Source organism: Trematomus bernacchii, unplaced genomic scaffold (genome assembly GCF_902827165.1).
Source record: "Trematomus bernacchii unplaced genomic scaffold, fTreBer1.1, whole genome shotgun sequence".
NCBI lineage: Eukaryota > Metazoa > Chordata > Actinopteri > Perciformes > Nototheniidae > Trematomus > Trematomus bernacchii.
Genome location: NW_022987698.1, coordinates 4407142 through 4421499, shown reverse-complemented (window position 1 = coordinate 4421499; position 14358 = coordinate 4407142). Strand labels below are relative to the sequence as shown.

At 40.5% G+C, this 14358-nt stretch overlaps 1 protein-coding gene across 1 annotated transcript in view; it reads right to left on the bottom strand.

Annotated features, from left to right (window-relative positions):
• srgap3 (SLIT-ROBO Rho GTPase activating protein 3) overlaps window positions 1–11090 on the bottom strand; it is a 52460-nt gene extending 41370 nt beyond the window's left edge. Inside the window, exon 1 of the mRNA XM_034138746.1 lies at window positions 10504–11090. Within this exon, the coding sequence (XP_033994637.1) occupies window positions 10504–10567 (64 nt within the window). The 5' untranslated portion in view covers window positions 10568–11090. The remainder of the gene's footprint in view (window positions 1–10503) is intronic.
• Window positions 11091–14358: the final 3268 nt, after the last annotated feature.

Genomic DNA, 14358 nt, shown 5'->3' with positions numbered 1-14358 from the left:
GCTTGATTACACATGAAGCTATAATTGGTGGCAGACCTACTGCGTTTTGCCTCTATGTCTTTCTATTTAAAGATGAAGCCATCTGCTTTTTTTTTTTTTTTTTGTGGAGAACCGAGTTGGGGGTTATCTTCAGATAAAAAGGCCGATGGAGAAAAGGGGGATGAGGAGCAGCAGAAATATGTTCAAAGTCTGAGGGGATCATCCAAAACAAGACCACAATTATTTGTCTGGATGATGATTTAATCATTTCAAGCTTTATAACAGGCTATAATTGAAGGACCTTGTGACAGTATCATATAATTAGATTGTGTCTTGTGTAATTGAGCTTATTGTGGACCTTTTGCTTCTAGTTCTGTTATATGAAATGGAAAATGGGTTTTCTGTGTCATTCTCGTTTCCCATTACACAGAAAAACAGCTTCTGAGCCGTTTATTATTAGGCTATAATTATAAAGTCCCTGCCTCTCCCTCTAAACCTTGCAATACTGTTTAGTAAAAGCAAAAGTAAGTCCCAAAAGCTGAAATAATCAAAATACAAATTAGTAATCAGTGTCTTTCTGTGATACTAAACTAATGATGGAGCAATATTTTTGCAAGAGTTGTCTGCCGACCACGGGGATTTAGTCCGTACGGATCATAACAACAATTCATTTAGTGGAGAGCATGTTGGGATGAAAGAACGTTTTTTTGGTGCATATACATATTCATGCAAATTGTATCATCAATTCAAATCTTAGGCGAGTCTGATTATCTCGCTGAGGTCAATAGTCATGTACTAATGTTCTGCACAGTGGTTCATTACTGCTGCTCTGTAAAGTATAGCTTCATTATGAAATGTACTGTACATGACATGTCATGAGAGCACACAGTATTAATTCATGACATTCCCGACCTCGAGTCCATACATCACCGTTATAGCCCTAACCCTTCCACTGGACACCTGCTTTACAATATAATTCCCCTACACCGTTTAAGGACAGGAATTGAAAGCTCAGTGGCCACTTGTCTCCTCGCAGCACAGGAAGCCCTCTGAAAACAATACTAGGATGTTGGAGATCCCTAAACTTTGACCCTTAGAGACAAAATCCTGTATTGGCAGCTGTGTTACCGCCTAGTATGGTGGTGTTTCGAGGATGAATAACTGAAAACTCTCTACTGTTGCACTCCACCCAATATATGTGAACTGAACTCCTTAAAAATGTCTGTGTAACATTTGATTAACAGAGCAAGTAAGCTTCAATCATTAAAATGCACTATGGAAGTATTAAGAGACATTTTTGAATGATGAACAGAACTAAATGTTTTTTGGCTTAGGCTATTGGGTTTTTTGGACCTATTTACCAAGCACAGAACAGTCCTTCTCCAGCTGTGAAAGTTCAGAGAATCTGTGTTTGGCTGGAGTTTAGGGTTGTTTTTATTGAGTGATTCCATATATTGGTTATTCTAAATGAAAAAAGCAAAACTCTTGGAGCTCTCAGAGTGCTTTGTCAGATCTTACGTTTACAAAAGTATTTTGCATCTGAAATGTAAAGTTTTCTTTCTGGCCCATGCTACATCCTACCCATAAGTCTCATGAAAATCAGGCAAGACATTTTCTGTCATGGTGCAGACAAACAAACAAAAAACCTAACCTAAGATTTAACAAAGGCAGTGTGCCATATTTTGTCAAAAACAATAGCGTTTGGAAAGTTGGACAGGCAAAAAAAAGCCTTTTGCCTCCTCTGTTCAACTTAATTTGTAATATGTTTTTTTTAAATGATTTTTAGTTTGCCTTTATCTAAATGAATTTCTTTTTTCTCAGCGCTTAAAAGGGTATAATTGCCTCTGATGTACTACAGACAGATTTATGGGCTGAGAACAAGACGTCGCTTATGAGGTTATACAAATAAAATCTGTGCCTCCTTCTGGAGTCAATCCAGGACACTAGTGGTGAAGCACTGTTGCAGCATTTTCCTGCAAGTCTGCTGTTTAAGAGGGCCATGTGATGTCTTGATGCAATGAAGTCAAGATAACATGGAGTGCAGTGAGTAAGAGGGATTTTCTGCAGAGCATCCCGGGGGCAGCAGGGGAAGCCAGGCTGCCAGAGGAGGGGCAGGAAAGATGGATTGTTTTACTGCAGCGCAATGAGGTTAAAATATAATCTCGCAAATAGTGGGGTTCGGTGGAATGTTGTGCCTTCTTTACGAATAATTGCAGCCATGTCTAGCATACCTGCAAGTGATTGAATGACTCAACAAGAAGCAGTCATTCCTCTTCGTGTTTTAAGATATTGGTGCAGTCAGAGTGGAGGAAAGAACTTCATGTCGCAGTGTAATGGAGATCAATTATAAATCATAACCAGCCTCACAAGGTATTAAACACTTTGAAAATAACGTCCTTGGGCATTCACATCAGCATGCAGTAACACACGCATACACACCAGACACAAGCCCTTCAGAGCCAAATATTTCCTAACCTAATCCCCAACTCAGCTCTGCAGTATCTGGGCTCTACACTGCAGAGACAAATTCACATGAAAAGCAGACACACAGACAAACATAACCCTTATCCAGACCTCTATTCATCTCCTCTGTCCCTCACATTAGACTCATAATACAAGTTCCAGTCGTCATATGAATCCCCCATTTATCGGTTCGTTTTAAGTCCCCTAATGATTAATGCAATTTTTTTGATTCACAAGGGCACGTCCCCGATGTCAGTGCAGGCTCTTCTGTGTCTGTCTTTATCTCGCCTGTTACCTCATTACCCCTGACTGCTGCAGCACATGTACTGAAAGATAAGACAACAGGATCTGCAACCAATCAATGGCTGAGCAGAGGTGAACCAACGGAGCGTCTGACAGCAAGATGTCAGCTGTCAGTCTCTGGGTCGTCCCTCACTCTTAATCCTCCCCTCCTAATTATCTGCTGGTTTATCCGATTTTCTACTAGATGTTCTGTCAAACAAAAAATCCATCAAATGAGCTTATCTAATGCATGGTTTTCCCTCACTTGCCTCTAAATGGAAATGAAAGCTATTTAGGTAACTGCTTCTTGTCATGAAAAACAATCTGTTACAATGAGCTTGTTGATAAAGAGCTCTTTTGTACGAGCCTCGAAAACAATGATAAACGCTAAACCCCACTGCTTTGAAGGAAACTTCCAACTCATGATGACAGTGAAATAAACTTTAACGATCAGTTGTTGCTCTGCTTCACAGTGCAAATTATCGCTGGCTGAAATTGATTTCCTCTCAGGTGCCTGTGTCGCCGTCACGTGTCTGCACATTATACGAGTCTGATGCCTCAGAGAAGCACAAGCGTTTTCAACTACATCCGGATACATGCCCTTTCCGATTCTAGCTGTCCATCATTGCCGTTTCCAGGATCCAACTTTGCAGGACCAGGGTGAATGGTGTCTCCATGGCAACACAGGCGTGAACCAGTCCCCGGGGAGCAGCTTATTGGAGGAGAGGCGGAGTCTGATGGATGTGGACAGGTGGCAGCATTGAGTGAGGATGCACGTACGACATGGTTTACGTATGTAAAGCTGATGAGGTTCCCACTGATGAAAGCGATCAAACTGATTTCACTATTTCCTCCTGAACACTGATTGCATTGAATTCAAATCAAATACTTCCAGCGCATATGGTTATCAGAAATACAATGGAAGTTTTAAATGACTCAATTGATCCTATTAATTATAAAGCAGTGTGTGATCCAAGATCACCACAAGGACAGCTCTTCACTTTCTCAAAGTAGGTGAAATAGAGTAAAGTTCAGTTGAAATAAGATTGAGAGAGAATAAAGCCTCTCCTTATGCTCTGCACATTCTGGGGGACACCATCATTACAGTCAACTGTAAAATAGAAATAAACCTATACTGTTTATCATAAAGAATAAATAGCATAGAGGTTTGCTGTTTATTTTTATGTTATTTTTTTACTAATCTAGCAATGAAAGACAACACCTTGGGCTTCAAGGAAAATGAATCATTAGTTGATGTTCTACAGTAACTAAATCAATAAAGTAACAAAATGCCACAGTTTTGTGTAAAATAATGAACCTGTGCCATATATGCTTCTATTTCTACCATCAGTGGTGGGTGAGAGGGATTTGTGAGCTGCAAGGTACGCTTTTTAATTATCTAAAGTCTATAGTGGGACCTGAATCATGGGTGCATAAAGTTAATTTAGCAGGTCCCATGCCTGCACTAGAAGAGCTTAACTAATTAGTATATCAAATAGTCACTTTTTCTTTTTAACTTCCTTTGAGTTATTTTTGCACAAATGCCCTGTTTCCTCTGTTTCTAAGGTTACAGTCTCTCAGCAGGAAGTATGTTTTAATTTGTTTCTTTCCTGTATCAACTATTGCTTCATCTCACCATGAATGCTTGTTGGGTAATAAAGTCAAATAATGTCATAATTCCCTTTAACTTTTAGATTTGATTTGATTCCCTTCATCTGTGTTATTCAAAGCTGGTAAGTCGTAGGCATTGTGGTACTTTATTGTCCTTAGCCGCGTTCACACCGGAGTACTTTCACCCGTACTTTTCCCCTTTAGTTCCGTTAGTGCCAGTGCCCGTTGCGTTCACACCAAAAAGTTCACTTGGTTCAGGACACTTTTAGCCCCATGTTTAGTGCTAGAGAGGTGGTACTCTCCTGGGGGAAAAAAGTGCCCCAGTTCTGATTGGCTGGCTGGGTGAATTGCAAACCACGCCCCGTAAAACTCTGAAATGTTCTTTGAAGCCGCCATTGTATTTGCTGGCATTAGCATTATTAGCATTAGCATTAGCCCCGCGCACCAACGCAGAGAGACTAACTTATGGCAACACAAAAGAAAAAATGGGAGCGGTGGAGATGAGGAGGTGTCGGCGTTCTGACGATTTACTCGGAAGGCTTCAGTAGAAGCTGCTGGGAGTCCCAGCAGCTTCTACTGAAGCCAGTCACCAACTCCGGGGGCTTCCGGCCGGGGACTCCGGGTGGCAGTATACGCCGTGAAGTTGTTTGCGGCCTGCCAGTAAACCCAAAGCAGAAGAAGACGAAGTGGAAGTGGAATCTTCCCTCAGGGAAGTACTCCGGTGTGAACGCGATCTGTACTCAGTCCCCCATGGGGCACTGAGTGCCCCGCACTGAGTGCCGGGCACTGAGTACTGCAAAGTACGCGGTGTGAACGCGGTTAAGAGACCCAATGAATGTCTTGAGATACACTTATGAAACTTTATTTTGAATGCTTAAAAAAACAAAACACGAATAGAGCCATAATCACTTTCAAATTAGGTCAAAGTAATTTCTCGCACACAGAGCATGATGGCAATATTTACCAGGTTAATTTCCTGCCGTTTGTGTCAATATCCAATTGCGAAAATTATATATATCTTCACAACTAAAGCCACAATACATTTAAGAGAACATTTAGTCCCCCAGCAAACAGCAGTGCATTACTCGACTCATAACACAATCATGTTGTGGACAGCTACACTTCTCCAGACAGAATTCTTTCAGCATACACGACTGAAAGCAAGTGAAATCAAGCACTGTCTGGCACCAAATAACTAATAAAAGGAAACTGTTTTTCTGTCTCAATGAACCCTTGTCTACTTCATCAATGCCAGCACACAAACAAACAAACTATTCTGAGCCTGTTTTAAATGATAATCCATGGCTGGCAGATCACCCGTTTTATGAAAGGCTGATTATCTACTGAGTTCTTGTGAAATGGACAGAACAAACCCTCAATTTCTTAAGTGACAGCTGCATCCATCATTCTGAGATTACAGACACCAAAACAGAGACAGCAAAGTCAGGAGGACTCTGAAACAAAACTATATATTAAATGATTGTATAGTGCATTAGGGCTGCTCGATTATGGCAAAAATCATAATCTCGATTATTTGGGTCAATAATTGATATCACGATTATTAAAAACGATTATCCATTTACTTTGAAAACATCCATTTATTGAAAAAGAAAAATGGAACAGTATGTTTTTAACAGTTGATTACCCTGAACTTTAAGTATAATTCAACTGAAAAACTAATACAAATAATAATTAAAAAAATAATCGTTTTATTTCGATTATGTTGTTTTCATAATCGTTACAAGCCAAAATCGTAATTGTGATTAAAACACGATTAATTGAGCAGCCCCATAGTGCATAATGTGGTACAGTATGGCAGGAAAGTGTTTGAAGGGTTACGATAACAGGTGATGTCTACACTTGTTGCCACATTTGCTAATATATTGTACATCTTTGATAGAGACAAAAGAAGAATTAACATAAGATAATGAAGACTTGTTGTCTCTTATATTACCATGAGAAGTATACATTTTGTTCCTTTTAATAAAACATAATGAGGTCCATAAAGAATAGTTCAATGTGCTTATTCACTTTCTCGCAGATATTTGATGAGAGGATTGATCCCAACCTTATATGTGTATTTTAAGTATTAGGCTATTGCCAGCAGGCTAACTTAGCTTAGCAAAAAGACTACAAACAGGAAGGACGGGCAAGAAAAAGGTATTGTGTGGTTAGTTATAACGTGTTTTTTAGTGACCTTTATATGCAGAAAGGACAGAGCGAGGCTAGCTTTCCTCGTGTTTCAAAACTAACACACCAGATATGTTTAAACCTTCTCATCTATCCATCGGCATGAAAGTGAATATGAGTTTTATTCAAACTTCTCCTTTAAGACTAAGTGTATACAAATAGAATGAAATCACGCAATCTTAACTGAGTCAGCAACTTCAGCTGCCAGTTTATACGACTCATCGCGACCAAGGCACACAAACAAACCAACCCAGTATATAACACAACATGTATTGGATCGTAAAATAAACAAGCTGTTGCAGAACATATTATTCTGTCTAAATAGCTAGAAGATTTCAGCGCAAATGTTCTCTCACTCAGCAGCAGGTTTGCCAAACAAGCTGCCGGTGAGTCAGTGCCACCACTTCTCTCCTAAACTACACGGACAGCTTCATGCTGCCCAGCAGGATGCTAATAGCTACCTAACATCAAACCATGATGGTACATCTGCTGTCTTTTGATGCTATTTAGACACATTTTCAGCATCTCATAACCAACATATTCAGTGCCAGTAATAAGCATCATAAGGTATTTTTTCAATGTTTGAAAGTTCGAATAGACCACATGATCAGTAATCATTGGTGCTTTGCCAAATAAAATAAAATAACTGTAATTAGTTTTAAGCATTAACCTCAATCAGCAGATCTGTCTGTAGCCTGGAGCATCAACAAACAGACCAACCTGGTGTCTTACGTAAATCTAATCAGCATTTAACCAAACTGACAACACTTTTTCAGGTCTTTAGAAGGATCATTATATAACACGACACACACAGTATGTTCATTTTGATGTAAGTGATGACAGGTATGGTTTTAGACCACACTAGGTACACACTCCATGCAGAGCACTTACATATTGTTGGAAATCTGGTCAAATTTCTTTCAGGTTTTTATTAGGTTGGCTTAGAAGGTCACATTTGTTTTCATTTAGTCTGGCAGAAAAAGGAACCGGCATAGTACAAGCAAAAGGAAAAAACCTAAACCCAGAGGTGTAAAACCCACCCTTCCTTCTCAGTATCACCTCAAGTTTGTGTACGTGTGTCAGTGCGTGTGCGTGTGTGTGTGTTTTCTGGAGGACACTAAAAGAAAATATATCGAAGCAGTTGCCTGCAATCATTTCCAAGATCTGAGCTGTAGTTTAAAGCTTGGAGGAAAACCAAGGAAAGGCAAATTAATGCTGGTGTAATTTGCCTACATCAAGCCAACACCTGCGATCATTGATCAAACATTCATCTGCAAAATACTGCAGGAAAAATACAACTTCTAAGGATCCGGTAAGACAGAAAATGAGAAGGCGTAAAACTGTGCTGCACTCGTGCAATGAATAAGAAATCTTTGCAGAGGGGGATTCAGGGAACACAGCCAACAGAACAGGCCACCTGCTGTACCTCACGTCAAAGTACAGTACAGCAAAAATATGTAAACAAAAGACCAATTTAATACAACTGAGCTGTGTGGAAGACAATGGAGTCAGAGTTATAGCCCGTGCATGTCATCACTGCCTCTCCCCACCGCTATCATCCTCTCTTTTTCTGAAGAGCCAACCAGTTAACTTATGGTCGCTGTTTGATATAATAAAACGTGATGGTTCAGTTCATCGTCGCTCTACTGATGTGGGAGTTTGAGTTTATACTGAAGGCATATTTCAGCCTCAGAATCTGGAGTGTAAATGTCAAACAGCTGCTGATGGTTGAGCCCAGAGGGCATCACTTCACAAGCTGCCTATTAAACTGGCAAACAGGAGGAGGCAGAGCTGCAGTCCAGCAACCACATGGTGGTAAGTTACAAAACAGAGTTTAAGCTCCTCAGTCAGGCTCTCTCTGTTCAGCGTACGAGCCCTCTCTTTTCACATGCTAATGCAGGTTCTGCCAGCTGAACAGCTTGAATAAAGTGAACACCATCTCCCAAGGTCCTTCAGAGACCTCGGCTTTGGCAGCCAGCCTCAAGGGTCGTCAAGAATTCATTAATAGCTGTGTGTTAAGATTTAAGCAGAGTGGTTTGTTACACTGCAATAGAGGACATATAACATTGTGCTTCCACACCTGCAGCCAATACATTTAAGGAAACCTTTATTAATGTGAGCATATGTATTAAAATAGCATATTGACTGGCAGCGTTTCTTTATTGTTAAACTGCTGCTGAAACCAAGTTTTTTTAAATTGTATTTATTAGCCCTAATTCATAATAAAGCAACCCTGCGAACTTGTTATGACCCAATCAATGATACACTGATGATTTGGCCCCTTCTGCCATGTACACATTAACCATAAAGCAATAGCTCACTGGAAGACAGGTGCAATTTCCAATCCGAATGTCATTACGGTTTGCTCACTGCCTGCTTCAATTCGTAATATTTCCATTGTTGTGAGGTGGTGGATTGTGGGAGCAGAGCCCTCTGTGTCTGTAGGCAATGCAACACACCAGCTGTGAATGAGAAACAAGCAGCGTTCTCCATAAATTAACATTAACTTGGTCCTCACACACTTCAAGGGCCTCGACTAATGCAAAGAGGCAGCACACAGGGCCTAGCTCAATGAAACAAGAGTAATTCTCCCATGACACAGTTGGATCAAAGATGAATAATTGATGCCTGAATTACCAAAAGATGGCCTGGAGTCAAGTGGAAAGCAGCAGAATAAGATAGCCATTGATGCGGTAGAAATAAGGCAATTTTCTGAATGACCAGTGCACGCCACAAGACAGAACTGAGGTTATAGAGCCACAGAAAGTCTAGGAGGTAGCAGCGTATATACAAAGAAGAATGTGCCTATAGAGGAATCCTACAAAGCCAAACGCTCTGAGCATCTAAAGGTCCGGACTGGAACATGACTCGGGGGATGATCAGCTGAAGCCCCAGAGGCGTAACATTAGTGAAACCACAGAGAGTAAGAGTGCTATAATGGGGCCTTGAAACTGAACCCTAGCTCCACTTGGAGAAATGACTGCTCATAACCAGTCTACTCTGCTTGTATGTGCAGTATGCCATTTCACTTTCAAACTAGACAGCAGAATTCATTTAATGCATATTTGTATTGTTTATTTGGGAGGCCTGTATTTTGTAGGTTGCAGCATAAACAGACCTAAAATGTATTATTGATTATCTAGTTTTTCTTAAAAATGCCTAAATAGTTGTCATAGTTAACTGGCCTTACAGTTCATTGTAGCCTGACTCTGTTAATAAAAATGAATACTAATACCCAGCAGTTCATGATCTACCCGCAGATTTCAGCTTAATAGGATTCTGAAACTTGTCACAGGTAAAGGAGTCTATGAAGACACAAGTCACAGAGTGTTTGGTCCATGTTGCCAGGTGGAGACAATCACTATGAATCAAAGGCAGAACGTGAGTGGAGTGTGATCAGCTCTGTGAATTAAACCACATTGAAATCACACAAGCCATTACAGGACACAGAATATTAATTGAATGCATTAAATCTAGCACCCTACATTTGACCAACATCTCATACCACAACATCCCCAGTTAGCAAAATAAATGGCCTAAATGTAAAACAATGTGTTGCACTGCACTGATTTAAAACAGGGATCATTTTACCCAGCAATAAAGCTGCACGACAATGAAGCTAACACTCATTGGGATAAATCAACATCAGCACAAAGAAATCCCTTTGGCTGATGTTGAATTAATGACAATCCTTTTCACACGAGATACAGACAAAAATAAGGGCTAGGTTTTCCCCTAGCTCTCTGATCCTCTTGTCATTGGGTTGACTGTCACGGTTTACCTGTCATATAGGGGAGAGTCAATCAATGCATGCTCTCTGGTTGAACGCTAATCCAGAGATGGAAAGCAGTATATTACAGGAATAAAAAGAACAACACAAGCACAGGGAAGTCAGGCTGACAAACAGGCTGTTGGATGGGCAGCCTATGCAGAGACAATGCACACAGAGCGGACACACACATCACATCCACACCGCACCTTTCACTTGGGTCTCATAGTCCGCTATGATCTCCTTATCCTTCTTGTATTTCGTAGAAGACATCCTGCCTCGGGTTTTAGGGTTACACCCTGTTTGTCGAGGACTGTCTTGGGTCTGAGGTGATGATCCCGGACTTGTAACGTTGCAGCGCTTTCCTCGTATTCTGTTCTAGTGGCCGTGCATTGAAGAAAACAAAAGCAAGAATGTGTTGTATTTCCGCAGTCCGTTCAAAACACCCTATCAGTACAGAAATAACACACGAGCAAAGTTCAATGTTGCATTATTGTCTTTTTCTGCTCGGGTTTTCCCTCAGGCAGGGGAATCAAGTCCTCCTCCTCCTCCTCCTCCTCCTGGTACCAGTCCACTCAGTAGCTTCAGCCGGAAAAACAAAAGACACAAGCGAGCTCACTACTGTAATAACACCATGGTGAAGAGAGCCGGGCGAACCATGGAGGTTTTCAAGCAGTCAAGACCCTGATTGTAGTAGATATTGTTAACAGAACATGAAGTAACATGCGCACGAGCATCGAGGCAAGCAGACACCATTCGCTCTGACAAATTGCGCTGCAGGGGAACAGGAATTTAAAAGATCGTCACGTGAGCCTCCTCATATTGTCAACCACCCCTTCTTTCCCCCGCCCACCCTCTCTCTCCCCCACTCTCTCCCCCACTCTCTCCCCCTCTCCTCTCTCTCTCCTCTCTCCTCTCTCTCTCCTCTCTCTCTCTCTCTCTCTCTCTCTCTCTCTCTCTCTCCTCTCTCTCTCTCTCTCTCTCTCTCTCTCTCTCTGTGTCTCTCACACACACACACACACACAGAAACACAGACATTTCAAATGTATATAATATAAATGTAATCGTCGTCACATCATCATCATCATCATCATCATCATCATCATCATCATCATCATCATCATCATCATCATCATCATCATCATCATCATCATCATCATCATATTACTACCTGTAGGCCTGCCATATTTATGTTTCCGGAGTTAAATAATCCTGATCATAAGAACTTCCCCCTCTTCTGACTGCATTGCCATGGGAACCACACATTTTTACCTCTAAATGTTCACCCTTCTGTTCAGGAGATGTGGCACATTGTAGCAGAGGTTGTGAAGGATAATCTCTGAAGCTCAGGTATGACACACCACTGATCCATTTTAGCCTATGAATGCACTGCTATGGTATCTGCGTTGTTTTTTAAAGGTTTAAAGGTAAATTGTCCTCTGCACCTTCATTGTTGCAAACAGGTATGTTGACATGCCTTCATTGCACCCTTTGTTTACTCCACCTATTCTTCTCTGTTGGTAGAGCTGATGCTTACTATTATAGATGATTAGCAAGAATATCATGGGCAGAAACATTTCTTTAGCCTTGTACGCATTTAAAAGAGAATAAAAACGTCTCATTTTACAAACTGTTGCAAATTATTGATGTGAAATATGAGCACAACCAAGAATATCCATGACAATAATACTCTCAAAGTACTGTAAAGATATGCATTTGTATTTTATTTATTTTTTAAACAAACATGTTAAACGGTTTGTGTCTAAAAATGAATCCGGCTTGTTCAGCTCTAGATGTGTTTCTTGCAGGGAAAAAGCAGATTTAAATTCATATCATGAAGCAGATTTTCAAAGTGTTGTACTGACGGGGGCTGAGCGTGTTTCCTGACAGATACTGTCATCTGGGTGCTTCATCGTGTTTTTAACAGTCCATGGGACTCGGTTTGTGCCTGTCACCTCAGTTTTTCTCAGCTCAAGAGGGAACAGGCTTTTGCCTCACAGTGAGGTGACTCCAACCTGCAAACTGCCACACTGTAGAAGCCCTCTGCACTTCATTTCCATCTGCACCACAAAATATCATGCATATTTCAAGCTGACAGGTGGGACGGCATTTTTGACAGCTCTAATGTCTATATTCTGCCACATACAAAAAAGATAAAAGGGATTCGTAAAAAAATCAAACCAGGAATAATCACCACTTACACTTTATAAAAGCTTTAGGTTTTCAGTAATGGCTGCAAATGGCTAGTCATTATTTTTGTGATTGATGGATTACATAAATTAACACATATTAATTTACGGCACTATCACCTAAAATAAAGGATAACCACTGGCTTATAGTTTATTCAGTCTATTATGAGTTGTACTGTTAAGTTAGACAAAACAATGAAGATATTACATTGCACAAATTAGGTGGAACAAGTCAATCTGAGGTTCTCAATTAACATTTACAAAGATGAGAAAGATGTCTACAGTGATTATCTCAATCTAGGAATATCCATTCACACAAAGGTAGGTTATACCCTCATGTTTTACCAGTAATGTCATGAGAAATCAGCTTTGATATCTTTGCTGGGCTTGTGATGTACAAATATATTTTCTGGCCATTGAACACAGCATGCACAGCTGTCTTCTCAGGAGTAAAAGCCCCAAAGGAGTTTTTAGATGGGCACTACAACGTGTGTTTGTATCTGTGTTGTGTTCAGCAAGTCTTGATATGAAAGAGAGACAGCGAAAGGGTTAGTGACTTCCTGTGTTATGTGTCTCACTGCATCACAATGTATTTTGTATCTTTGCAGTTCCGGTGGTCTTAGTTGTTTGTTAGGCCTCATGTATCACCCGCACGTCTGAGGAGAGCAGACACTTGTGACACATCAGCTGTGACGGAGAGGCCTGCTGGAGGGCCAGAGTGGCAGCAGGGTGGATTTGGCTTTTGTTTGTGTTTACCACAGAGAAGTCAGTGGAGGTAACCTTTCTGCTGTCCCTTCATCCCTCCCACCGTCCCTCTGTTCCTCACCCTTACCTCTCTCATCAGGCATCTCAGGGGGGAAAGCCTGGGAACTGTGACTTCACTGTATTAGTTGCACAAAGATCCATTGTGAGATCCTTTTACTATTTATTTCTATAGAACAAGAGTGGGAACTGCTCTTGTTTCCAGACCCAATGTGTAAAACAAATCCACCCTGTGATACAGTCTGCAGGGGCCTGAATGCTGTTATAGAATAGATAATCATTTATTAGGGGTGAGGCATGCAAATTAATGCAATATAGGTAAGCAACAGATTTGACATCACTTTATTAGATGTCAATGTCTACAGTTCACTTTTTACCTTTAAATTAAATATTGCATGTGGAAGTGTCTAGAGTTCATGCTGTGTTAAGAAAAAACACATTAGTGAGATTTAATTTGAAGGTGATCCACTAAGTGTTTATCAAAGCTGTGGGAAATAAGACAGAAGATAAGCCTTTAGGGCTGCTTGTTTCTGATATTGTCCTTCTTATTCAAACAGAGGAATCTTTGTACAGACATGTGCAACCCGTTCCAATAAATCTCATAATTGCACCCTTTTAAATGTAAAAGATCTTTGCCCTGTGGGAATCTTGAAATAGGCAGCATGTGAAACAGGTTCAGCACTGATACAGAAATATGTAATTGCAGCCTAATGGGATATACTTTCCATTATGCGATATACTTATGGAATAATAAAGTCAGCAAACTAAGAACATATACAACAAATTAGTGCTCTTCGGGATCCCCATTAAAGTTGTGTAGTTCGATCGGCTCTACTTTCTGATAGCTGTAGTGATACATGTATTAGAAGCATCATAAAATGGCTTGAATGGCACATGACTGTGGACAAATATGAAGTGGATTTCAGGTTGTGTTCACCGTTATGTTTTCTTTCCTGTCAGTTAAAGGTTCTGAATACAGTATTTTGTAATAACTGATTGAAATGAAGAACTATGAAATGCAAAACACTGAAAAGCGCAGTCTGTATATTCTTTGGATGCCGTTTTACACTGTGGTTATTCAACAATTGAGCACTCACGCTGAGAAAGAGATAT